This window comes from Miniopterus natalensis, chromosome 17 (assembly GCF_054644295.1).
Source record: "Miniopterus natalensis isolate mMinNat1 chromosome 17, mMinNat1.hap1, whole genome shotgun sequence".
Classification (NCBI taxonomy): Eukaryota; Metazoa; Chordata; class Mammalia; order Chiroptera; family Miniopteridae; genus Miniopterus; species Miniopterus natalensis.
This window is the reverse complement of record NC_142097.1, coordinates 11,452,513-11,479,740: the sequence shown is the minus strand read 5'-3', so window position 1 is coordinate 11,479,740 and position 27,228 is coordinate 11,452,513. Positions and strand designations below refer to the sequence as shown.

The following is a 27,228-nucleotide window of genomic DNA, read 5'->3' as shown; positions in this document are numbered from 1 at the left end:
CAATTTCTGTTTTCAAGGAGCTTACGGTCTGAGGGACAGGGGGAACAGATAAGCACACAGCTTTCTGTTACAATAAGTAAATTATTTATGTGAGGCCAAAGAAGGCACTGTGCTTGGGGAAATGGGAAAGAGCGTCCAGCAAGAGGTGACATCTGAACTTAGATGAGAAAGAATTCACCAAGTAGGAAAAAGACATCCCAGGTCGAAGGATCGGTCTCACTCCAGGGACTGAGGGGGTGACAGGATGTGGTGGCTCGGGCACTGAGAAGGCAAAGCCAGGATGGAGAACACATGGGGAGGAGAGTATAAGTAAGGCCTGCCAGCCCTGCCAGTGTGGCTCAGTGGTTGAGCATTGACCTAGGATCCAGGAGACTGCAGTTCGATTCCGTGTCAGGGCACGTGCCCAGGTTGTGGGCTGATCCCCAGTCGGGGGCGTGCAGGAGGCAGCGGATCAATGACTCCATCACTGATGTTTCTCTCTCTCTCTCTCCCTCCCTTCCTCTTTCTGAAATCAATAAAATATAAAAAAATAATAATAATAAATAAATAAGGCCTGACACGTGGACTGGGGTCAGAACACTGCATGCCCCACCACAGCAGGGAGTGATGGGAGAGGTTTGTCCAGGGGTGTGGGATGATTAGGTTTGTGTTCTAAAAAGATCTCTCTAGCTGCCTGCATGGATGGTGGGAAGATCAGAAGCAGGTAGGAGAGTTTAAGAGGTGATTGTCACAGTAATCTGGAGAGGAAATGATGAGGCGCAGAGGGGATGGATAGAAGGAGCAGGTACTAGAAATGGAGATGGCTTAAGGACAGAGTAATGCGCGGGATATTGGAGAGAGGGCGCTTGGTGCAGGGCTTTCACTTGGCTACTGCAGTCTCAGCATATTTCCAAGGTGGTGAGGAGCCCAGAGTCCTGAGAGTGGTGCTCCTGAGTTTGTACAAAGGGAAGGGAGCTTTCCTTTTATGCTCAATGCTCTGCCTGGTGATCCCTGGCCTTGGGGACCCTTTTTGCCGCTGATGCAACTTGGGCACTGACGTCAGGGTTCCTTGCGTCATACCAGAGCTTGCAAAGTTTGAGTCATTTCCCCCAAATCACAACCTGTATCCATCTCCTGGTTCATTTATATTGGTGGCTCTGAAATTGCCACCAATCTCTTCAACTACTGGCTTCTGAGCTGGGCAGCAGAAGACTAATTTCCTAAACTCCTGTTTGCCAACCTAAAGTCTCTGGTCTTAGGGTCACTCCCCCAACTCTTCCTTTCGTTCCTGTTTCTGACCTTCTCGCTTCCTTTCTTAGGCTTGTATTACATGAGGGTCTGAGATAGTGTCAAAAAATACAGAAGAACCAAGAACTGGCTTCTTTCATCAACGCAGATATGAGTTAAATACAAGAAATCAATGGAAATAGGATCCTTGCTCTCCTACCCCTCAGGAAGTGTTCACTGAACCAGCCCAGGGGGCTGAGCTGAGATCCAGATCTGCATTTTCCAGATGCCCTGAACAGTCCTGCACAGCTAGAAATTTTTCATCTTTCATTGAACATTTACTTTATGCCTGGAATTGTGCAGGACACTGTGAACACTCAGAAATGGATAAAACACACACCCTGCTTCATGAATTCATTTCTGTTCAACTGTCACCACCTGGTGGCCTAAACTGAATTTTGTCAAGAAAAGAGAGCCTTGAGTTACGGAGTTAATGCTCAGTTGACATAGGGATTGGTAGTTTTCTAAGGAAGCTTAGCAGGGCTGTCACAAGGGGCCTTATTAATTCTCCATGCTTAGCCCGAGATGGCTGCGGATATGGCCTGTTCTTGAAGGCTCTTGAGGGGTACATTTTTGCACTTAGTACCCCTCACTGGGCAGAAGTCCTGCCCCAGAGCTAATCCCAGTTCCTCCTGCTACAGCTAAAGTGCTTTTGCTTTGATTGACATCACTGGGGCTTGATACATACACTCAGAGGTCATCATCTGGCCTCTGTATTTTGTAGCTCAAAGCCTCCGGGGGGAAGGAGTGGGTGACAGTCCACTTAATGCAATGGACATAGGTGTGTTCTGAGAGTGTCAGGCGGCCCCCCATGGTAATGGCCCCAACAAGCTCCAGGTGCACATCTGACCGGCATCCCAACTGCCTTTTAGAAGCAGCCTTGGAAGAGACAAGAGATAAGCTGGTTGGAGGTGGGTACACCCCCCGCTCATCCTGAGAACTCACCTTTCAGCACACTGCTGGTGTAAGGGGGCACGGGAATGAGGTCATGGGCTTTGAAGTCTCCCAGATCTGGTCTCATCTGCAAGCTAGGGACAACAAAACCATCTTAGAAAAGTGTTGGGAAGATGGAGTGAGGCCTACAAAGTGCCTGGTGGGAAGCAGATCCCACTCAGTAGCTGCCGTCCTCTGCCCCTCCCCCCACTCCCAGGCTTATCATGAAAAACCTCAATTGAATTGTTTTATGTGCTCGCAGCCCATCTTGTTCAGGAAGGACTCAGTACGCAAATTTACATATGCAAAATCTACCCTTTTCCACAACTGGATTTTGCAAATATTGCTGATATGTTTGTTTCCTTCAGTTAAAAGTGAAATTATAATAAATTCTGGTTTGGGTAAAAATAAAATATTTAAACTTAAAATAATGCTGTGAGTGTTAATACACCTACTTTTCTATTTTTCAATATTTAAATGAAGCCTTTAAAAACAAATAAACACACATATTAGAATGCAAATTTTTCTGTTGCCTCAGCTTTAATGTGGCTCAGCACCACACTGTAAGAGCCTGTCTTTCTATAAAATTCTGATATTTTGTTCATCAAACAGGAAAGGAGTTAGATACCGTCACTCCTCCATCTAGAGTTCACACTTCTGCTAATTCTACAAAAGAGCAAGAAAGCTCCCCAGAGGCCTGTCTTTGCAAGGAGGAAGCAGTTACTGTTCCCTTTTCAGGTGGGACATTTATGAGTTAAGTGCTGAGCTGCCCACAAAGCAGACAGCCCCTGGCCAGAACACACACTTCAATGTCCCTTGAAGCATGGCATGAATGCAATGGACCTCAGAAGCCCAGAAAGCTATGAGAAGCTGGGAAAGAGTCTCCCTGCGCCTGCTGTAGTACCCCAACAAGGAGCTGCCCTGGCACACTTAGAGGGCCCACCAGTCCTGAGAGTTGGACTTGGCCTCACACCCAACTTCCTGAAAACCTCAGCTCTGGCTCAGCAGGAAGATTCAGGGATCCCCACCCTTCCTGAGAGCTGGGTCTGGCCCTACACCCAACTTCCTAAAGAGTCTCTCAACCAGGGCTCTGCAGAAAGATTCACGGGGACCCCACCCATCCTCACTCCTGGCTCTGTGGCCAGGCTCTAGGTGATGGCTTGGCAGGATGCCATGTGAAGATGTGTGTACTTCATGCTACGTGGGTCTGCACCCAGCGCGGCAGCCTGCCTGACCTTCTGCCCCTGGCCTGACTGTAGATGTGGCCTGTCTGGGTGTCTGGCTCTAAGTCCCTGCTCTGCTCAGAACCATGATGGCCCCTCTCCCCTGGCCACACCCCTATGTGGTTTCCTCTGGGTGACTTCTGTTTCTGTTTCTGTTCCTGCTCCTGCTGGGTGAGGGTGTTCTTCCTGGTTGGTGTCCCAGGGCCTGGAGAGTTCTGAAGAGACCTGGGAGTGGGCAGCTCTGAGCTCAATCCTGGGCTCTCAAGCCCACCCTGCACTTTGCCTCTCCCCACACACCACCTCCTGTCAGCATCACAGCTCGTGGCTTGGTCCAAAGAGTCCAGGTCCCAAGAGAGGGAGAACTGAGGAGCACAGAACAGTGAGTGTCCCGAACATGCATCCTCCCATTCCCTGACCCTTCATACTCCTGATTGTCCCCAAGCCCAGACCCAGCAACTCAGTAACTTGACCTCTTTCAGTGTCTCCCGGCCCCCTCTGGACTGCTCCTTCCTATGCCTTTTCCTCCCTCTCCCTTTCGCCTCCCTTCTCCCAACATCATGTGTTGGTAGATGCCCTGGGGTTTACAAAAGTGGGTTCTGAATGCTGAATAGGAGTTTACCAGGTGAATATAATGACCTGAGTGAGAGTCTTGCACTGGGAGATGGGACCAAGGATGACAGCTATTCTCTGCCTGTCTGATCCCCTCACTACACACCCTCTCCCTAGTGAACATCCCCAAGGCCCTCCAAGCTGGAACTGAGAAGACCAGTGGAACAGACATGGCCAGTGCAGCAGACCAGGTCCGTGGAGCAGGGATCACCAAAGGAGTCCAGCTGCAGCAGGCCCAGAGCTTGGAGGTACTGATGAAGAATCAGCCGAAGGAGTTCCTGGTGCAGCTACCTAAGAAGGATCTCTGGGAGCACCCTCTTGGTGCCACCCCAGATCAGCCAGAGAAGGCAGGTGACATGGAGGAGTCCTCAAACCTGGTGGCTCAACACGGGGAGCAGCAGGCCTGGGACCTGCCCCTGCAGACCAGGTTGCAAATAGGCACAAGCAAGCTGTATGCCGGACCCCAGAATGAGGCAGTCTTCGAGCTACGTGAGTAGACAAAGCGCCCTCTGCCTGCTGTCCATCTTCTACCCACCCGCACCCCACTGAACCCTCCACCAAACCTTCCTCTGGGCAGTGCTGGGGACTGCCCTGTCAAAGGGGGGGATCCAGCCCAGACAAGGCTGGAGCTAGGAGGCTTGCTGGGGGAAAGGGCCTCGCTGGACCCCACTTCTAGCCAACTGCATTCCCAGCAACCCTCGTGGTGCTCACAGCACCTGGGAGGGAGTGCTCAGAGGGCCAGGGAGACTAGAGGCTGACTTTCAGAAGGCACCAGCAGGGCGTGTATGTGTTTCACACCCACCACCCAAGCAGCCCTTGCCTGCCCTTGTGCTGTAAGCACAGAAGGGAATCGTAGGGAAGCAGGTTCCAGGCCCGGCATGACCACATTGGGCAAGTCACTGCACTGCTCTCTGCATCTGTCTCTCCCTCCGTAAAGTGAGAGGGTAAGAGCCTGCCTCCTGGCCTGTAGGAGCTTAAAGAGATAATCCATGTTAGGCGTTTAGCACAGAGTCTGATTCCTACTAAATGCTCAATAAATTGTGCTGCTGCTGTTCCTGCCACTGCTGATGTTCTTACTATTAGCAGCCATGGGTGGCAGAGGCTTGCAGCCTCATGTGGGGGCAATTGAGGTACAGAGTGGAGTCGTGACTTACATGGGGAGGTAGAGGCAGAATCAGGGCAGAGATGCAAACTTCCTGGAGCCCAGATCAGGACATTGGCCCAGCAGTGTCAGGGCAGCATTCTCCAAGGAGAGGCTGGGGCAGGCTGCAATGGGTCCACTGGTTTCTACTGACCTCGCTTAGCTAAGACCAGTTCTCTTGATTCCTGGTTCTCTTTGGTTGGAGAACCCTGGCTCAGTGCCCTGGCTCCTGCCCCCCCTGCTAGCAAGCATCAACCTCCTTATTTGCTTCCCACAGGGGTATTGCTCCCACTCCTCCACTCCACAAATCCACACTTGTGGAACACCCCCAGAGGATTGATCTCCACTACGGTGCTGAAATTCTTTGACCCCGAGTCCTGGGGCTCCTCTAGGGCTTAGAAAGAATTTGAAACACTTTCCTGACGTATGGACAGAGCTGGAAATGTGAGGCTTGCTGAGTTGGCATGAGGGCACTGAGTGGGCCTGCAAGGCAGCCAGTGGGTTCCCACCCAGGTGAGCCTATAGCTGCATGAGGACCTGGGCCTAGAAAACTCCACAAGAAAGGTGGAGGAGTTAGGATGGGGTGGTGGGGGTCAGCAGGCCTAGAAATGATCTTTAAGGAACATTCCAGTGTTGAGATTATACCCACTCTGATTTGACGGATAAACTGAAACCCGTACAGGCTAGACAGTGAACCTTGCCCAACCAGGTGTGATGTATAACATGGTCACTGCCCAGGCACAGCTCAGGTCATAATCTCAGTGGACTCTGAAGTTCCTTGGGACCAGGGAGGTCCAGAAAGTTCCAAGGAGGATTCTGTTCTCCAGGTGAACCCCAAAAGAAGTTTCGGCTTACTCCTCAGTCCAAGCCAGTTCCCTCTCTTGACTTCTCTGATTTCAACCTTCACCACACTTGAGTCACCCAGGCCGGAAATCCCAGCTGCACCCTTGCCTCTTTCTCTTTTCATCGCAGCATCAAAATTCAGCACTTGGAACAGCCAGGGCTGGAACCAGAACCAGTGATCTCTCCCTCCACACTGCTGCTGCTTGTGAGGACCCCACCCCCAGTTTCCATGGCCCCCTTTCCTCTCCCCTTCCTTCTGTGCCCACTCTCACTTCTGCTCCCAAGCCCTGGCTGTGATGGTCACAAGCTCAGGCTCCATTGTCTGATATAATTGTAGCTAATCCTGCTCTCTTTAGGTTTCCATTTGCACTGAGTATTTTTTCCATCCCTTTGCTTTAGCCTATGTGTGTCCTTAAAGCTGAAGCAAGTCCCCTGTAGGCAGCTAGTCAAGTCTTGGGGTTTTATTGTTGGTTTGTTTTCACATTTTATCCGTTCAGCCACTCTATGTCTTCTCATTAGAGAATTTAACCCTTTTACATTTAAAGTAATTTTTGATAGGGAAGGACTTGTCGATTGTTTTTGCAGCTGTTACGTAGTTTCTTCATTCCTTCCGCCCTCTCCTGCGGTTGCCCTGTGGGGTTTGATGAGTTTCTATAGTGTTAAGCTGCGATTCCTTTCTCTTTCTCTTTTGTGTACCTGCTGTAGGTATTTGTTTTGTGTCTACCATGAGATTTACAGGAAACATCTTGTACTTATTATGTTGTATTTTAAGCTTATGACAACTTAATTTCAATCTACCGTTTTGCTTCCCCCATGTTTTATGTTTCTGATGAAAAAATTTACATCTTTTTTATTGTGCAGCCATTGCCAAATTATTTTAACTAGAGTTATTTTTAATACTTTTTTCTCTTTTTCTCTTGGAGTTTCACTCATTAGATTTATTATTTCAATTTAATATAAAATGTCATCATAGAAAAAGAAAGCACACAAGTAATAAATGTGTTAAACTCCTCCCTTCAGGCACAGAGTCTTCAGTAAATGCTCAGTCATTGCTCTCTCTTCACTGAGTCAGAGTTTTCCCAAAGATAAACCACACAGAGTCTTGTCATAATACTTTTTATTACAATATCCAGAAAACTGAGCATGCAAGTTTAGAAGGTGTCAAGACCCCTCCTTCAATTGTAGGAATGTGCCATTTAAGACTGTATATTTAAACTATAAAGAAGTTCAAATGTAAAAAAAGAAAAAAAGAATGCACTTTCTTCATAAACTTTCTGTGCGTCTCTTGCTACCAATCATATATTCTTTGTAAACCCTGCAAAACTTCCCTGTAAAGAAAGTTTACACACACATGTATATGTATGTGTATATATATATATACACACACACATACATACAGTGTGTGTGTATGTGTGTGTGTGTGTAAAGTGTTGGTAGCTGCCCTTCCCCAAAGATCAGATGTTTTCATGCTGGTGTCAGTGAATGAACACAGATACATATTACTTTGACACTTAAATACATAATTGTGAAATTTAAACAAGCCAAGAGCAAGAGGAAAAAGCACTAGGCAGATGGTATATTTGGAGGTAAATTACCAAAACATCCGTCTTTCTAAGTCCACAGTCCCTCTTGCAGGTTGACCTTCAAGGAAATTCTTTCTTTATTGCAAGCACAACCCCAAAGGCACTGGACAGCTTCCTCACTACTGTCTCACCTGGTGGCTCCAGTATTGCTACCGGCAAACACGTTCACTCCCTGGAGGGTCTCGGAGCCAAGTAAGGGCAAAGGACACCACCAAGGGCTGCTGGGCCCAGGCACCTTCACCTTGGAGTGCACTTAGGTCACTTGATCAAGGGCAGCTTCAGTGCATTCCCACTGTGCCCAGTGCCTTCCTACTGAGGGGAGCTGGTAGAATGACAATTTGAACAGTCTAAGGCTATTTCTAACTGAGGAGGAATAAAGTGAACTAACCTGCCCCTCTTCCATCTTTCACTCGCTAAAACTGGCCAGTGAGGGGAGGAAGGACCTTGAACAGTAAATGAGGGTCTGGGATGGCAAATAGGAGGCAGGTGGAAACAAAGGACCTGGACAGAAAGATCAGCCAGATCATAGGAAGACAATAGGGGACCAGCCACTGGACAGAGCAGGGGCCGCAGGGGAGCCAGTGGCCCACCATATCCTCTTGGAGCCACTCGCTCAGCTCTGGGGAAGTAAGTGTGGCACCAGGGCCTGGAGGTGGCAGAGGCTGTGGGGAGGACATCACTGAAGCGCTCCTGTGACATACAGCTTCTCTCCGTGTTCGCTGGGGAAGATGGGGCCTTGGTGTAGTTTCCCACCACCTGTCCAGGGTGTGAAACTGGCCCTGGGATGCAGTAGACACTCTTCAGAAGCTGCACCTTGAGATGTTAGTTCTTCCCTGAGGCTTTGAGAGACAAAGACAAGTCCCTGGGCCAGGATTCTCTGTCCTTAATGAGGAAGTCGCCCTCTGGCACCGCTCACTGAGGGCGCACTCAGCCTGATGGCACATCATTCCCGTAGCGCCGCTGTCTGCCTGTGAAGCCCCCACTGCCCCTTCCAGGGTAGCTGACTGGTGGGCATGCAAAGGGGACAGGGCAGCCGGTCGCTGAGGACCACCATGAATTTCTGGGGAATGAGGCCAACCTTCCCCCCAAGTGCTTATGCATTTCCAACACTCTGGCTCATTCTTGGCTTTTCCATTACCTCCATGGTCTCTCCCTTCTCAAAGTTGAGCTTCCCGATGACTGAGTTGATAGGATACAGTCTTTGGACCACACGTAGGATGCAGGTTCCCTGGCCATTGCTCAGGGATGGACTCTTTAGCAGGCTCCGGAAGGTGGGGGACTAGAACCAGCTCGCCCACTTCCTCCAGGTTGTAGTTGAAGGGGAACCACCCCAATTGCTCGGTGTAGCTGCCACGTCACCATCTGTCGCTGCACTTCTCCATGACAGTGACACACTACCCCTTAACCAGGGATTGTTCATCTACCCTGCCAGTCACATAGGCAAATTGACAAAGTCTGAGATGTTGAGGTCTAAGATGCAGTTGGCACGGCCCTAGTTGACAGGGCACTCAATATCCATGCTGGGTGTCGTGGCCAAATCCCACATGCTGGTCCTCATCTTGATCTTGCCAAGGCCTAGTGTGTCCTTCAGGTTCTTCCTGAGGGAGCCCTTCTAAAGGCTATCCTTCCTCTCCACCTAGTTGGATCGCGCCATGTCCTATCCTCTTGGCAGCTTCCTCACCTACCACCATGTCTTGGAGTCATTCAGCAGCCACATGCCCCAGTCCTTCTTGATGTCAAGTTCCTGGTCCTGTTGAGTAATTTAGTCCCACTTGGCTATAACAATAACTTCTCCCGTCATCTTTCACAGTGTCCTCCTTTGGTGCTCAGTTAGGAGAGGTGACTGGCACAACACAACTCCTCAGAAGGAGAACTTTTAGCTGATTGCTCCTCTGAAGTTACAAAGCTTCTGGTATTCTCCATACTCTCAAATCCCACTCATCTCAGCAGAGAACTGTGATCTGGGAAATCACTTGTAGAAAAGGAACATATAAAATCTGAACTGTCTGAAGCAACAGGGGCGGACACCTCACACATTCTCATTTGGTCCCTGAAGCTGTTACAACGCTAGTTAAAGCCAGGTGCCTGACCTTCATCATCCAACGACCCACTGCATACCCCAAAGACTTTCCAAGGCCATCATTACTGTCCTGCCACCAGTGCCTCCATGCCCCCCTTCACCAGCTCCCAGGATTCCTTCCAGCCTGACAACCCCACACCCACTCCCCACTCCAGCAGCACTGGCCAATACTTTTGTTTTTTTATCCATTCTACAAGAGTTATTTATACACCATCCATTATTACAGTATGAATTATTCTGAATATGACTATGTATTTACCTTTACCAGTGAGATTTATACTTTCATATGGTTTCATGTTACCAATTAGCACACTTTATTTCAGCTTGGAGAACTCCTTTATGCACTTCTTGTGAGTCAGCTCTAGTGGTAATGAATTCCCTCAGCTTTTATTTATCTGGGAAAACCTTTATAGCTCTTTCATTTCTGAAGCTTTGCTGGGTAAATTATTCTTACCTGACACCTGTTTTTCTTTCAGCACTTTGAATATACCATCTACTCTCTTCTGAACTGTGATGTTTCTGCTGAAAAATCTGGTCATAGCTTTGTGAGAGTCCCCTGGTATGCAATCAGTCATTCCCTTGCTGCTTTCATCTTCTCTTTGTCATTGATTTTTGACAACTTTATTATAATGTGATAAGTGACGTCCTTTTAAAGTTGAATCTGTGTCAGGATCTTGAGTTTCATGTACATGGATGTCCACATCTCTTTGCAGGTCTTGAATTTTATATAGTTTTCATGACATGAATATTATTATTCTTTGACCTTTTTCAACTACTTAAAAATGTAACAGCCATTCTTAAGGCACAGGTGTACAACAAGTGGGCATCTAGATTTGGCCAGAGTTTGCCAAACCCTGGTCAAACACATAATATTAAAATGTAACTCGTTGGAATATTAGTGGTAGGGGGAGAATTTTGAAAGTGTTACTACATCAAGAAGATTTGGATGTGTACCATGCTAACGCATCCATTAAAACCAGGATATTTTTGAGAACATGGCACCAAAAAGACCTCAGCCCTTTCTTGGCATCTCAGGCAGACTCAGGATTCAGAGTGGGGTGGGCCATAGCCATGACCCAGAGTGGCCATACTGATGCATTAGAAGATCTTCACATTGCCAGAAATGTTCTCACAAGAGACAATAAAGGAGGATCTGTAGATCATGATTCCAGAGGTGGGGGTGGGCCCTTGACACCTTGGTCTCACCAAGCTAAAGATGAAAATTGACCCCACATATTCTGTAGGTCGAGCAGGTTTTCCAAGATGAACTGGGCTTCAGGATCCCAAGTGGGTCACTTACATCATCTCAAACATTCACCTAAGGAGAGAGGTGACAGGCACTCAAAATATTCTAAAAGGGGGAAGTGAAGGTCTTATAACAGTAATTGTTCTTGGAATCTGACTAACATATGACCTTGAGGTTCCTCCCAGGGGCACAGTCCCTGACATGTGCTCAGTTCCTCACAGTTCACAAACCACTTTCCTCTCTGTCCAGGTGGTTTCCCACAGAAACAGACCCTGGCACTAATTTTGAAAGCAGGTAGCTTGTTCAGGAGCTGATTCACTTGGTTCACCATTAGGAGAGAGAAGTGAGACAGGGAAGGGGGTAAACCAATGAAACCTGCATTATGGAGCAGGTTACCTCTGTGAGCAACTGAGGTTCGATGTACTGGGGATCTTTAGGAGACAGTGTAGAACACACTTCAGAGGTGTCTCTCTTGGGGGACAAGGAACTTCCACTTGTCATTGGTTGAATGCTTCTCCTGGAACATTAACGCCCAAGGGTTTCTGGCCTGTCACACTCATTGCCTGAGAAAGAGCCTTCCAATACGCAACCACAGGTGCTTGCAGAAGATCTTGACATGTGCTTTATGGGTGGGTGCAGAGGGGTTACTGTCAGGAAACTATAGAATCTGCTACATTATCTCCTTCCTTCCATCATGACCACTTACAATTTACAGATAAAAAACTGGCACTCAGTGGGGCCAATAGCTCAGGTCATGGAATTAATGAGAGCAGAGACTTGTGTCTATTTTGTTCACTCTTTTTTTCTCTTTTTTTGTTTTGTTTCAGATGTCCCTTTTTTCCTCCCATTGACCCCCTCCTCCCTACTCTTGCCCCCTCCCGAGGCCTCCCCAGGCCTTCACTCGGTGGAGTCTTTAGGGTTTTCTATGGACCATATCATGTCATCTGCAAATAACAACAGTTGTATTTCCTCCTTTCCAATTTGGATGCCTTTTATTTTTTCTTCTTGTCTGATCACTGTGGCTAAGACTTCCAGTACTATGTTGAATAAGAGTGGTGAAAGTGGACACCCCTGTCTTGTTCCTGTTCTTAGGAGAAAAGGTTTAAGTTTTTGCCCATTGAGTATGATGTTGGCTGTACGTTTGTCATATATGGCCTTTATTATGTTGAGGTATGATCCCTCTATCCCACTTTGCTGATGGTTTTTTATGAAAAATGGGTATTGGATTTTTTGTCGAATGCTTTTACTGTATCTATTGACATGATCATGTGATATTTGTCTTTCAATTTGTTTATGTGATGTATCACATTTATTGATTTGCGAATATTGTATCAGCCTTGCATCGCTGGAATAAATCCCACTTGGTCATGTTGTATGATCTTTTTAATATATTGCTGGATCTGATTTGCTAATATTTTGTTGAGGGTTTTAGCATCTATGTTCTTCAAGGATATTGGCCTATAATTCTCTTCCTTTGTAGTGTCTTTATCTGGTTTTGGAATTAGGCTAATGCTGGTCTCATGAAAAGAGTTTGTAAGTGCTCCTTCCTCTTGGATTTTTTTGAATAGTTTGAGGAGGATAGGTGGTAATTCTTCTTTGAATATTTGGTAAAACTCCCCTGTGAAGCCATCTGGGCCAGGACTTTTGTTTGGTGAGAGTTTTTTTTATTACTGCTTCAATTTCTTCATTTGTTATCAGCCTATTCAGGTTTTCTGATTGTTCCTGATTCAGTTCTGGAAAGTTGCATGTTGCTAGGAATTTGTCCTTCTGGTCCAGGTTGTCTAGCTCTTTGGGGTACAGATGTTGAAAGTATTTACTTACAATTCATTGTATTTCTTTGATATCAGTTGTTATTTCGCCTCTTTTATTTCTGATTTTATTTATTTGTTTCTTGATGAGTCTGGCTAAAGGTTCATCAATCTTGTTTATCTTTTCAAAGAACCAGCTCTTGGTTCCATTGATCTGTATTGTTTTTTTAGTCTCTATGTCTTTTATTTCCACTCTGACCTTTATTATTTCCTTCCTTCTACCTCCTCTTGTTATTCTCTTTCTAATTCTTTAAGTTGTAGGGTTAGATAGTTTATTAGAAATTTTTCTTGTTTCCTGAGGGAGGCCTGCTGTGCTATGAACTTCCCCCTCAGGGCTGCTTTTGTTGTGTCCCATAGATTTTGGGTTATTGTGTGTTCATTTTCATTTGCTTCCAGGAAGTTTTTTATTTCTTCCTTGATCTCATTGATAACCCATTCATTGGTTAATAATATGCTTTATAACTTCCATGTATTTGAATGTTTTAAGGGTGTGTTTATTGTAGCTGATTTCTAGTTTCATGCCATTATGACCCGAGATGATGCTTGATATGATTTCAATTTTCTTGAACTTGTAGAGACTTAGTTTGTATCCTAGCATGTGGTCTATCTTTGAGAATGTCCCATATGCACTTCAGAAGAATGTATATTCTGCAGCTTTGGGGTGAAATATTGTATAAATGTCCATTAAATCCATTTGATGTAGTGTGTCATTTGGGGTCGCTGTTTCCTTGTTGCTTTTTTGTCTAGAAGACCTTTCCAGTGAAGTCAGTGGGGTGTTTAAGTCCCCCTGCTATGATTGTATTGCTATTGATCTTTCCCTTAAAGTCCTCCAGAAATTTTTTTTATATATTGTGTGCTCCTATATTGGGTTCATATATGTTTACCAGGGTTATATCCTCTTGTTGTATTGACCCTTTAGTATTATGAAATGGCCTTCATTGTCTCTTGTTATGGCCTTCATTTTGAAGTCTATTTTGTCAGATATGAGTATTGCTACTCCAGTCTTTTTTTTTTTTTTTTTAATTTCTATTTGCATGGAAAATTTTTTTCCATTCCTTCACTTTCTTTATATGTGAGTCTTTTGTTCTGAGGTGGGTCTCTTGTAGAAAGCATATATATGGGTCATGTTTTCTTATCCATTCAGCTACCCTATGTCTTTTGATTGGAGCATTTAAGTAATTTATATTTAAGGCTATCTTGATAGGTACTTATTTGTTCCCATTTTTATTCTTTATTCTTGTGTCCCTCTCTCTCTCTTTATTTCTTCTTCTTACAACAGTCCCTTTAGTATTTCTTGCAGTGCTGGTCTGATGGTAATAAACTTCTTTAACCTTTTCTTGTATGCAAAGCTCTTTATTTCACCTTCAATTTTGAGTGATAGTCATGCTGGATAGAGTAGTCTTGGATTCAGTCCTGTGCTTTTTATTACTTTGTATACTTCATGCCATTCCCTTCTGGCCTGAAGTGTTTCTATTGAGAAATCAGCTGACAGTCTAATGGGACCTCTCTTGTAGGTAACTTTCTGTCTATCTCTTGCAGCCTTTAAGATTCTTTCTTTGCCTTAACATTTGCCATTATAATTATGATATGTCTTGGTGTGGGTCTTTTTGTGTTCATCTTGATTGGGACTCTCTGTGTTTCCTGGATTTGCATGACTTTTTCATTCAGCTGGTCAACGAAGTTTTCTGTTATCATTTCTTCAAACAGGTTTCCTATTCCTTGCCCATATTCTTCTCCTTCTGGTACCCCTATGATGTGGATGTTGGTACATTTCATTTTGTCCCAAAGCTTCCTTAAACTTTCCTCTTGCTTTTTTTTTTTTTTTTAATATATCTTTATTGATTTCAGAGAGAGGAAAGGAGAGGGAAAAGAGATAGAAACATAAATGATAAGAGTCATTGATCGAGCCCGCAACCTGGGCATGTGCCCTGACCAGGAATCGAACCCCAATCTCTTGGATCCTAGATCGACACTCAACCGCTGAGCCACACCCAACCGGGCTCCTGCTTTTTTTTTAATTGCTGCTCTGAATAGGTGGTTTCATCTACCTTGTCTTCTAATTCTCTGATTTGGTCCTCAGTTTATTCTGGTCTACTTCCTTCCAGGGTATTTTTATTTCAGTTATGTGATTCTTCATTTCTGATTGATTTTTATTCATGGTGTCGATCTCTTTTTTCATGCTGCTGTACTTCTGATTAAGTTTCTTATCGTTCTCATTAAGTTGCTTGTAGTTCTCACTAAGTTGTTTGAGAATCTTATACCCATTACTTTGAATTTTTTCTCTGGCAAATTGTTTGCCTCCAATTCACTTAGTTCCTTTTCTGGCAATTCCTCCTTTTTTTTCATTTGGGGGTTGTTTTTTGTTGTTTTTTTTAAAATATATCTTTATTGATTTCAGAGAGAGGAAAGGAGAGGGAGAGAAGGAGACAGAAACATCAATGATGAGAGAGTAATTGATTGGCTGCAGCCCACAACCCAGGCATGTGCCCTGACCGGGAATCGAACCCCGATCGCCTGGATCCTAGGTCGATGCTCAACCGCTGAGCCACGCCCAGCCATGCTGGGGGTTGTTTCTTTGTCTCCCCATTTTAGTAGTCCAGTAATCCAAGCACGTGTGAAGCAGGCCAGATAGTGAGGGCAGGTCTGTGGGTCTGGGGATGATGAGTTGCACTGGCTCACAGCAGTGTGTCCAATCTTCTGGTGGCCCTGGGTTAGGCCTGCTGGGTTGTGGTTGCAGGTGCATACAACTGGAGGCATTGAGTCCCAGCAGGGTCTGATCTTCAAGGGGTGCTGGGTGAAGTGCACCTGGTCACAGAGGCAGGTCCATGTGTCCAAGGGTGTCAGGTCATGGCTAAGATGATGATTGCTCTTTATTCCCAGACACTGTATCAGTGCCTGGAAGTGTAACACCTTGAATAATATTTGCAGAATGAAGAAACATCACACTATGAGAATGATTTGGTCAAGTCTTCAGCTGGGATCTTCATCTCAAAAGCCCATGTTTTCTCCACTGACCTGGCTAAAATGCTCCAGTATCAGTATCCAGCACAGTGTGGGACACCAAGTTGATGCAGAAAACAGTTGTGGAATGAATAAATGGAGAAAAAAATTGAACAAATGTTCCATCTTTCCCTCCCTTCTGTAGGAATCAAAGGAAAATACAAGGGACAAAGGAGAGAGAGGCCCTGCCCCACACAGTCATGGAAAAATGAGGATTTCCAGAAAAAAATCACACAACTGTTACTTCTACACAGATGTAAACCCAGAGGCTATGACCACCTGCTCAGGAGAAGAAGGTGGATGGTAGATGAACTAGGATATATGATTAAGGTCAGAGACCTATTTGGCCCAGGACTGTGTACCCAGGAAAAGTATCTCACTGTCATACTGCATGGGGTTGCTGGAAGTGGGAAGTCAACCCTGGCCAGGCATGTGAGGAGAGCCTGGGAGGAAGGTTCGTTGTTCAGAGACCGCTTCCAGCATGTCTTCTACTTCAACTGCAGAGAGCTGGCCCAGTCCAAGACAATGAGTCTCGCTGACCTCATCACAAAAGACTTGGCTGCTCCTACAGCTCCCATTAGAAAGATTCTGTCTCATCCAGAGAAGCTGCTCTTCATTCTTGATAACTTAGATGAACCAAAATGGGACTTGAAGGAGCAGAGTTCTGAGCTCTGTCTCCACTGGAGCCAGCAGCAGCAGGTGTGCACACTGCTGGGCAGTTTACTGAAGAAAACCTTACTTCCCAAGGCTTCCCTGCTTATCACAGCTCGGATCACAGCTCTGCAGAGGCTCAAACATTCTTTCAAGCAGCCACACTGGGTGGAGGTCTTGGGATTCTCTGAAATTGCCAGGAAAGAATATTTCTACCAATATTTCACAGAAGAGAAACAAGCAATTAGAGCCTTCAGCTTGGTTAAATCAAACTGTGAACTCTTTACCATGTGTCTCATGCCCTTGGTGTCTTGGCTGGTCTGCACTTGCCTGAAGCAGCAGATGGAGCAGGAGCAACCACTCTCACTGACCTCCAAGACCACCACAGCCCTCTTTCTGCACTATTTTTTCCACGTTCTCCCAGCTAAATCCCTAGGGACTAAGCTGAGGGGCTTCTGCTCTCTGGCTGCTGAAGGCACCTGTCAAGGAAAGACCTTGTTCAGCCTAAAGGACCTCAGGAAACATGGGTTAGATGGGGCTACCACCTCCACTCTCTTAAACATGGGTATTCTTCAAAAGCACCCCACCCTTCTGAGCTTCAGCTTCATTCACCTGTGTTTCCAGGAGTTTTTTGCAGCAATGTCCTATGCTTTAGGGAATAGGGTGGTGAAAAGTGATTGCTTTAATAACATCAGAATTGCGAGAGATTTGACAGATGTATATGGCAATAGTGACCTGTTTGGGGAACCAATCACATGTTTCCTATTTGGCCTTTTGAGTGAGCAGAAAATGAAAGAGATGGAGAGCATCTTCAAATGCAGTATATCTTGGAAGAGGCATTGCTATCTGCTGCATTTAGCGGAAAGGGAGGTCAAACTCAAACATCTGAACCTAGAGCCATATTGTTGGCACTTGCTCCACTGTTTTTATGAGAATCAGAGCAAAAGAGTTCTGAAAGATGTGATGTGCAATTTCTATGGAATAAGGGTATGTGTCCAAACCGACATGGAGCTCCTTCTCTTCACTTTCTCCTTTAAATTCTGCTACCACATGAAGAGGCTTCAACTGAATGAGGGGGAACAACACAGAGAAGCATGGAAACCCTCCAGTGTAGTTCTGTGAGTGTGCCCCCCTCCCCTCTCTCCAGCTCCTCTGTTGTTTCCACGGTCCTGGGCATCGGAGGCACCCTCACTAAGCCTGGCCACAAGGGCTAAAGAACTGAAGTTACCAGTGACTTCTAACTGCCCAATATGACCTCCATTCTCTGTCCACCTAGGATCCCCTGCAGCAGTATCTGACCATGTGGCCTTCCCTACCTGTTTCTGGGTGGCCTGCTGCTTCTCTTTCTGTCTCAGTCACCATGGCCACCTTCTCTCATGGTGAGCTTCCAGCCCCATGCTAACGTCAGCTCCCCTCCACCCAGCCCACCTGCCTCTGTTTCTCCCTCTAGACATGCTTCCCCCCGGGCAACTGCTCACTCAGCGGCTTCAGGCTCTCTTGATGGCTGATGACTGACATGGCTCTCATATCTCCCCCATCACCTCACAATTTATGTGTCTGAAAAAGAGTCTCTATATTTTTTTGCAAAACCAATGTTCTTGTGTCAATGATGCACTATTGGCCCAAGGACTCTGCTGAAACCCACCTTCTGAGTCTGATGGAGTAGCTCTCTCCAACCATTCTCCAACCCCAGCAACACTGTTAACTTCCACATCCGGGTCCCCCACCTCAGTGGCAGGATTTATCCTTTAATACTTTAGGTGCCTATCTCCCCTTTCGATGATTCACTCCATAAATGTGTATTATGCACTGATTCTATGCCAGGCCTGAAAGATCACAGATTAATAAAGCACAGCCTTGTCCTCAAGGAACTCAAATCTGGGAGAGAAGACAGATATCCATTAAATAACTAGAATAGAGTGCAGAGTCTGTGGCAAGAGAGGCATGGGCAAGGCGGGATGGTGGCCCAAGGAAGGGAGGGATCGCACAACTGGACCTGGTAAGGAAAGTGTCTCAGAGAAAGGAATGGCAGACTTGGGTGTTTTAGTTTCAGATTTAAAAGTTTTTCTAATATGAAACTCATGTTTATTGTAAAAAAATAAGGACATGTAAATAAGTAACAAGGTCAAAATATCAACCAGAATTCCTTCACTCAGAGGTGACCATCATTAAAGATTGAGGTAAATATCCTACTTTAGGCATATTTTTAAAGCAAGCCAAAGCCATACTGTACATTTTATTTTACATCCATCTTCATTTCTTTATTTTTATATCAAGACTTCTTATATTATGGAGCCAGATACAACACCATTTTGAATGACCATACAGTATTCCATAAGGAAGGTGTCACAACTATCTGCCCATTCGTCTAGTCTCAGGTACTTGAGTTATTGCAAGTTGTTTATGGTTATCAAGGGAACTGATCCTTAAAGGACCTGGGAACAGGTGTTGCAAGTGATGGTGGCCTTCGGAAGTATCCTCAGCAGGCACAGAGGTAGAGGCCAGAGGAGAGCAGGAGGAATCAGGGGCATCAAGACAAAAAGAGAGAGTTTAGCTCTTAAAGCTAAAACTACACTAAGATTTTGGGGATTCTCTATAACACCTTTACATCCTCACAGAACCCTCTGCAGTAGGTGTTCTTGTCCCCTTCTTGCAACGAGGAGACTGAATGAGGCACAAACAAATGGAATTCATGTGCAAACAGCTGGCTCCCGAGCCTCTTCTCACCTCTGCACAGCTCTGCAGACGTGGGGAAAAGGTGAATTGAGTTGGGGACATACTGGGTCCAGGTGCTACTATGCTGTGAATGTGAGGGTATCTGGCAAGAAAATAGAGATGTTGGTTTGTAACTTGAAATAGAGTTTGAGTCATTGAGCCTTCGTAACACATAATATCACTTAAATGGTGTGTGGAAAATGTAGAATTTAAATAATACAACGCAGTTTACCCTAAAACTCCCAGAAAAAGGCAATCAGCCTCTCCCCATGTCCTGCAAATGTTCTCTCCTGAGATATTTCCCTTTTCCATCTCTCTCCTGGGGACCCTCTCTGTGGTCTTGCTATCCTGGGAATGGGACAGGGTCCCACGCAAGCCAACCTGGACTGCAGTATATAGTTATAATCAACAATCCCACCACAAAATCTTCTTCAAACCACCTCTCCCAGGCTCTGTTCCCTCCTCCCATCTCCTCCTTTCCTTTCTGGACACTAGGACTTCACAATACCTGTGCCAAAGGGAGAAAGGCATGTCTGCATTGATGAGAAAAAGACTATCTACATCCCTAAGCTCTGTGCCAGGCCTTGTGCTGGGCACTGCAGAGAAAAAAGGTGATCACTATCTGCCCCTGCCCACAAGAAACTCCCAGACTGAGGCAGAGACAGACCCACCAAATGAACGAGGGCTGCAGTATTGAATGGCAAGGGCTGTGCAGTGAGAGCCCCACTGAGAGGGGCACTTAGCCCAGGGTGGGGGGAACACAGGGGCCGTTGGCGAGGCTGATCAGCCCTTGGGATAGCCCTGCCCATTGTAACCTGGGACTCAGAGGGTCTGAACCCCAGTCTTGTGCATTCTGTGCACACCTAAGACCCCACACACAGGTCACATCTCTCCCGTCCCTCTCTCTCTCCCTCAGGTCCAGCTGGGGCCCATTCACAGACGCCTGGTGGCAGATTTTCTTCTCCATCATCCAAGTCCATAACAGCCTGCAGGAGCTGGATCTGAGTGGAAACCCCCTGAGCCGCTCTGCTGTACAGAGTCTTTGTGATGCCCTGAAAATCCCTCTCTGCCAGCTGAAGACCCTGAGGTGAGTCTGGCCCAGGTTCTGTTCTGAAATGGGGATGGACAGGAGATCAAAGATAGAAGTTGTGTCTAAATGGGTGTGTGGTCTTTGATTTCAACAAATATTCATTGAGCCCCCTCAAGCCGCGCACGCACTGTGCCAGGGGCCATGGCTCTTCAGTAAGCAAACACGGACGGCGCTCTATTTCTACAGAGCTTGCAAGTGACTGGCATTAACCACACACACAGATGGGTAGTGACAGGCCCAGATAAGGGCCTCCAGTGGCAAATACCTTAGGAAAGTGAATATTGAAGGACATCTGAAGACTACAGATGACCTAAGTGAGGCAGGAGAGAAGAAAGTTCAAAGGCCCTGTGGCAGGAGGGAGGATGGGCTGTCATGGAATTGAAAGCAGGCCAGTGAAGCTGGACGGTGGAGAGCAAAGGGGCCACAGGAGGCCACAGAGATCATGCAGCCAGACCACCTGTGCAAGGCCCTGTTGGAATTTGGGGTGGCTGTTTTTTCTAAAGCAATGTGAGAAACGGAATGGAGGCGAGCAAAAGTAGAGGCTGGGAAACCAGCTCATAGGATAGTTTCAGTTGTTCCTGTAAAGGTGGTAAGAGCTTGGGCTAAGGGAAATTACAAGTGTCTGCAAGAAATGGTGGTATCTTGGACTAAAGTGTTAGCCATGGAAATGGAAAGAAGTGAATAAATTAAAGAGATCAAAAAAAAGTAAAATCGAACAGACTGATTAATAAATTGGATTTATGGAGAAAGGGAGTGGGAGGTATAGAAGATGATCTTAGGTTCAGACAGAGATATGCATAGGATATGACACCTTCACTGAGATGGAGAATACTAGAAGAGAAGTGGATGGGAGATGAGATGTCCTGGTGTGATTTTGTGCATGTTTATTTCAACTTCCTTTGGGGTATCCAAGGGAAGATGTCAAGCATGTAACAAATAAAGCTCTATGCAAAAACAAGATGTTCCATAAAAAAAAACCTCAGCAAATCGAAAAGAATTGCAATCATACAAATTATATTCTCTCACCCTGGCCGGTGTGGCTCAATGGTTAGAGTATCAGCCTGTGAGGGGAGGGGTCGAGGGTTTGATTCCCAGTAAAGGTCATGTGACAGGGTTGCAGGTTCAATTCCTGGCCTCTGTCAGGCATAAATGGGAGGCAACCAAATGGATGTGTTCCTCTCACATCCATGTTTCTCTCCCTCTATCTATCTCTCTATCTCCCCACACACACACACACATGCCTCCCTCTATCCCTCTTTTCCACTCTCTCTAAAAAAATCAATGGGATAATATCCTCTGGTGAGGATTAACCAAAAAAATTATATTCTTTCAACATAATAAAATGAAATTGGAAATCAATAACAGTAAGAAATTCACAAATACACTGAAATGAAACAACATACTGCTAAACAAACAATGGGTTGAAGAAGAAATCATAAGGAAAATTTTAAAATATTTTGAGATGAATAAAAACACAACATACCAAAACTTACCTGTTGCAGCCAAATCAGTGCTTAGAGGGAAATGTATGAATATCAATGCCTAGATTTCAAAAGGAAGACCAGAGCCCAGCCGGTGTGGCTCAGTGGTTGAGCACCAACCCATGAACAAAGAGATCACAGTTCCATTCCTGGTCCAGACACATGCTCAGGGTTTCTGGCTCAGTCCCCAGTGGGGGGCATACAAGAGGCAGCCAATCAATGATTCTCTCTCATCATTGATGTTTCTATCTCTCTTCCTTTCCCTCCCTTTCTGAAATGAATAAAAAAAAATTTTTTTAATTGTATTAAAACAAAAAAGAACTGTTCTAAGCACGGGGTTATATTATGTCCTTTGACCTTGGCAACTACCATATGCAATAGGCATGGTGAATTCGTGTTACAGATCAGTAAACTTGAAGGTGAAGAAACCTACCCCCAGTCTTCAACTAGTACCTAACAGCCGTAAGATTTGACACAATGTCTGTCTGACATCCAACCAGAAAAATTGTAACCAGGTTCCAATTTCAGTGTCCTTTGCCTCATTCTGAGCCCTTCCCACAATCGCATCCTAGGCCCCCTCCAGTGGGCACCTGCCAAGCATCCATCTTCAGCTCAAGACCCAAACTCAGCGCCCTCCCCTGCGGTTTCCCAGAGGCTCCTTAAACTAGACTCTCCTCCCTCACCAAAGAAAACTTGTTCTTCCTCCCAGGACCAGCTAGATAATTTGTAGGATCGAGTACAAAATGAAAATGCAGTTCCCTTGCTCAAACATCAGGAAAAATGTGCTGTTAAAGGTACTAAGATATAAAGCTTTATTCCCTCGACCCCAGTCTCTCCCTCTTTCGTGGTGACTTTTATTTGCTGTTTGATGCTGCAGTCCTTTCACATGCTCCAGCTGCATGCAGACCCTCTCAGGTGCCTGGGGGCCCTACCCACAAGTTAGTAAGACCACAGCCCAACATATGCCAGGTTTCTCCTCCCATTAGCCTGTAGACCCATGCACCATGCCCTAGAGTGGGTGGGAAAGTCAAGCCAGACTTCTCCACCCATGGGCCCATCACCCCAAACCACCATAGAGGGAAGACCACCAAAGATCCCCATCCGAACCCAAAGCAGATGGGAGACCCATCCCCTGGCAGAGTATTTCCATGAAGCACCGGGTATGTGAATCATAGCAGGCAGGAGACTTGCCCCCCAACAAATCACGAAACATGCCACGGTATTGTCAACAAGCCCAACTCCCAATGCCTGATGGGAAAGGCTACTGTGGGCCCCACAACATAAAGGGACAGGAGAGTGGGTGGCTAAGTGCTCTTCACACAGACTAGGGGAGATGGCAGGAGATGGGAACATATGTGAGACAAAGCTCCATTGTCCCATGAGAATTCACTTACAAAACACAAATTCAAAACACAAATTATGAAGAAACGCAAGGTGGCAACCACAGAGCAATAAACCCAAACAACTGCGTGTCCATGAGGCTGACGCTGCCTCCATCACAGTGTCTCGCTAGGTGGCAGCAGCAGCAATTCTGTATCTACTCCAGAGGCCTCCCTGAGAGCACTCGGTGCCTCTCCCCACATCTAGAGGGGCCCCAAGTGCTGTTGGGTCCACAGAAACATCTCCCTCAGGCAGCGCTCTGGCCCTGGTGCTCACCCTCTCCCACCTGGTCCCCCGCTTCCTGCCTCACCCCACCCAGCCACCCTCCACTCACTGCCAGGGGTCTTTCCAGGCAATGCAAAGGACACATCACTACCCTCCTCGGGAACTTTCACTGGCTCATCACTGGCATCTGAACAGGTCCAAACATCTAACAAGGCCACTCAAGACCTACCGCTATCGTTTTTCTTTTTTTTAATATATCTTTATTGATTTCAGAGAGAGGAAAGGAGAGGGAGAGAGAGAAACATCAATGATGAGAGAGTCATTGATCGAGCCCACAACCCGGGCATGTGCCCTGACCGAGAATCGAACCCCGATGGCCTGGATCCTAGGTCGACCCTCAACCGCTGAGCCACGCCCGGCCGGGGAAGACCTACCGCTATCTTGATATTTTCTATCTTTACCCTCAAATTTCATCTCTCCTCATGTAGCCTTCCTGCCAACATCACTAAACTAAACACGTGCTGTAACTCACATCCACTGCCAGCCAGGAGAGCCCCTCCTCCACCCTCACCTAGGCGAACTCCTACTCACCATTCAAGGCACCCCTCAAAGGTCTGCTCTTCCTTCACTGGTCAGAATCAACCCCTCATTCCCCTGCCTTCAGCGACACCCGACATGGCCCTCTCCTCTCCACTCCATTTCAACACTCATCAACCACACCCTTATTAAGTTCCTACTATGTGTGAGACACTGCCCAAGGCGCTGGGGTACAACTAGTAATGAAAACTCCTTCCCCTTGGAGCACACATTCTGGAAGAGATAACAACAAGCAGATAAGTAAAGTATCTCGTATGGGATGCGGGATAGAGGGAAAAGTAAAGCAGAAAGGAATGGGGGTTGGGGCTGGGGCTGGGATTTTAAACAGGGAGGGTGGTGAGGTGAGATTTCACCAGGATAACTTCTGAGTAAATGCCTGAAGCAGGTGAGAGAACCAGCCATGAGATACCAGGTGAGAAGATTGTTCCTGGCAGAGGAAATGTCCGGTGCAAAGGTCCTGAGATGAGACTGTGTTTAAGGAACAGCAAGGAGGTCAGTGAGGTTTAGATAAAAGGGACAGGAGGTGAGAACAGAAATGATAAGGAGCCAGATCTCCAGGGTCCCAGCGTCAAAGGCAAGGACCTTTGATGACATGGAAACAGGAAAGGCTCAGATGACATGGAAACAGGACAGGCTTTAGGTCCAAAGAGATCTGAAAATTGACCTACTGTCCTCTGTTTCTATGTCAATCCCCTAGTACCTGTGCATTTTGGGGGGTCTGGGGGGCAGCTTACTTAACTTCTGCCTGGCCCAGAGGAGGTGCAAGTGGGCGCTTGCTGGTGCTTGTGGGACCAACGGGTGAGCAAACTCAAGGCTATCAGTGCGTGTCTCCCGTAGGTTGGCCGGCTGCAGCCTCACACCACAAAGCTGCAAGGACCTTGCCCCTGTGCTGAGAACCAGCTGGAGCCTGAAAGAGCTGGACCTGAGCTTCAACCTGCTCCTGGACACGGGAGCCAAGTGCCTTTTCCAGATGCTGGAACATTCCTTCAGCAAGCTGCAGCAACTGCTGTAATTGCTCCTCCTTGACACTACTTTGAGGGGTGGGCAAAGGAGGACCATGGGTCAGAGAGAAGGTGAGAGCTAGATAGGATGGGTGGTTTAGTTGGGAGTAGATAGACATCTTAGTGTTGAAATTCACCAAAGCATCCCGTGTCAGCTAACTGGGCATTTGGAAGGGCCGATGTAGTTAACAATTAGGCTCAGTGCACAAGTGGAACGTTGGGTAAATAAATCGTACAAAGTTGATGTGGAGAGTGGACAAGATTGGTGAGAATCACACAGGAGTGAGAAGCAGTGATGAGCTGCATCCTGAGTGTGGCTCCTTAGCTGCAGGAGAAAATTAAAATCTCCCAGGTTATCGCAAGCCAGAGTCTTTGTCTTTGTTTAATGTCACCAAGGATCCCCTACGGGCCACAGGTGCTAGAAAGAAAAACCATACCCTAGTTACCCCGAGGAGAAGGCCCTCAGGACAATGACTGTGGGCCCGTGCAAATCTCTCCCACAGGCTGGTCAGCTGTGGCCTCACATCTGGCTGCTGCGAGAACCTGGTCTCCATGCTCAGTAACAACTTCCTGCTGTCAGAGCTGGACCTGCGGCAGAACGACCTGGGCGACCTCGGCGTGAGGCTGCTCTGTGATGAGCTCAGGAAGCCTAACTGCCAGCTCAGGCACCTGGGGTAAGGCCCTGGGGGTCCATTCTGGGCAGAGGGCAGGGAGGAGGAGGGAGAGGAATGGAAAGAGTTGGGGGCCCTGAAAAGGACACGGGGAGTAAAGGGACAGAAAAATGCATGGTCAGCCTGGGTTACCTACCATCTCTGCCACTCACTTAGGCCATGAGATTCGTTTTGTTCATCTGTGTAATGGGACTATCATATCCACCTCATACAGATGATGAAATAAAATGCATCACAGTGCTGGGAACAGAGTTGAGAGGCTGAAATGATGACCACTAGTGAAGCCACATGTTCCTGGGCACTCCCAGGTTCATTTCTCCACTCCATGGCAGTCCTTTCTTCTTGCCTTCCCTCATGATCTCATTGGTTCATTCATTCATTCACTCATTCATTGCATGAGTCCCCAGTGCCAAGCCCTGAGCCAGGCACTGAAGGGACAATAGTAAGCAACAGACTCGGGCCCTGCCCTCCTGAAACTTATACTCCAGTGAGAACAAGATAGATGTTAATCACATGTTGACGCGCAATGTGCATTTCTGAGCTCCATGGAATTTTGTGAAGGGAAAGTGCACGTGTCATGAGAGTGTAACATGAGGAGAAGATGGAATTAGGTTCAGGGACAAGGAGGGCTTCTCTGGGGAAGTGACATCAGGCAGAGACTTGCAGCAGAAAGAAGAGTTAACCAGGCCCAGGCAGGGGGAGCAGTCCAGGAGAAGATAGTATGAGGAAGACCCCAGGGCAGAAGCAGGCTGACAGCACTAGAGGCCTGTGAGAATGGAAACAGGGCTCTTTCTTTCCAAGAAACCTCCTGGCCTCTAGGAAGGAAACCCCAGGACCTACTGCTTTGTGGTCAGTTGGAGGCCACAGGGACAGGCTGGTCTCTGGTGGATGCTGTTACCTGCTGTCCAATTCCATTTCAGGAATGAAGATGTAACCCCAAGCCCCTGGGAGTGCTACTGGCAGCTGGCTACAGGCATGGCCTCTGCCAACTAGGGCCGGCTCACACAAGGTCACCTCCCCTCCCTGGGTTGGCCTGGATCCAGTGACTGACTGGTATACTGGCATAAAGACCCAGCCCCTCTTCCTAGTATGGAACAGCCTGGAGGGTCATCCCCACATCAGAAATCACGCAGAGTCAGCTGTGTCCCTGGAGACTGCATCACAGCCCAGGAGACTGTTCCTCTGCCCTGATGTTGACCCAAGAACACTCCCTAATAAACCTCCTATATCTATTTTCCTTATTAGAATATGATTTCAGGGAATCCAACCTATGACAGGGTCCTGTGGGACTTGTAAGTTTCCTTGATTCTGGGCCCTGAGGACCTTGAGATTGCGTGGGGGTCCCAGGATAACCAGGCTTCCTTTGTGCTTGCAGGCTGGACCAGACTCAGCTGAGTGAGGAGGTGACAGAGATGCTGAGGCTCCTAAAGCAAGAGAAGCCTCAACTGCTCCTCATCGACACTGGGTAAGGGGGCAGACACAGAACTTCCTCGAGCTGGCCCAGGCCCAGGGCTGACTCCTGGAGGCTGGTCCAGAGGCAAGGGCCAGAAGTCAGGTGGGGCAAGGCTGGACACAGAGACAGACAGAACCAGGAAGAAGCCAAGAAACCACAGCAGCCAGAGTGAGATTGTTTGCTTATTTGTTTAGTGCAAACAAAATCATGTCCTTCCTCTGCTTACACCCTT

The 27,228-nt window shown here is 46.9% G+C and overlaps 1 protein-coding gene and 1 pseudogene across 1 annotated transcript in view; one reads left to right on the top strand and one right to left on the bottom strand.

The window, feature by feature from the left end:
• The first annotated feature begins 2,077 nt into the window (after positions 1 to 2,077).
• Positions 2,078 to 27,228, top strand: part of NLRP1 (NLR family pyrin domain containing 1) — a 39,079-nt gene continuing 13,928 nt past the window's right edge. Inside the window, exons 1-7 of the mRNA XM_087826477.1 lie at positions 2,078 to 2,177; positions 4,149 to 4,520; positions 15,878 to 17,501; positions 20,015 to 20,185; positions 24,709 to 24,879; positions 25,376 to 25,546; positions 26,919 to 27,008. Coding sequence (XP_087682603.1) covers positions 2,078 to 2,177; positions 4,149 to 4,520; positions 15,878 to 17,501; positions 20,015 to 20,185; positions 24,709 to 24,879; positions 25,376 to 25,546; positions 26,919 to 27,008 — 2,699 coding nt within the window. The remainder of the gene's footprint in view (positions 2,178 to 4,148; positions 4,521 to 15,877; positions 17,502 to 20,014; positions 20,186 to 24,708; positions 24,880 to 25,375; positions 25,547 to 26,918; positions 27,009 to 27,228) is intronic.
• On the bottom strand, positions 8,275 to 9,399 carry LOC107527982 (cytoplasmic protein NCK2 pseudogene; annotated as a pseudogene).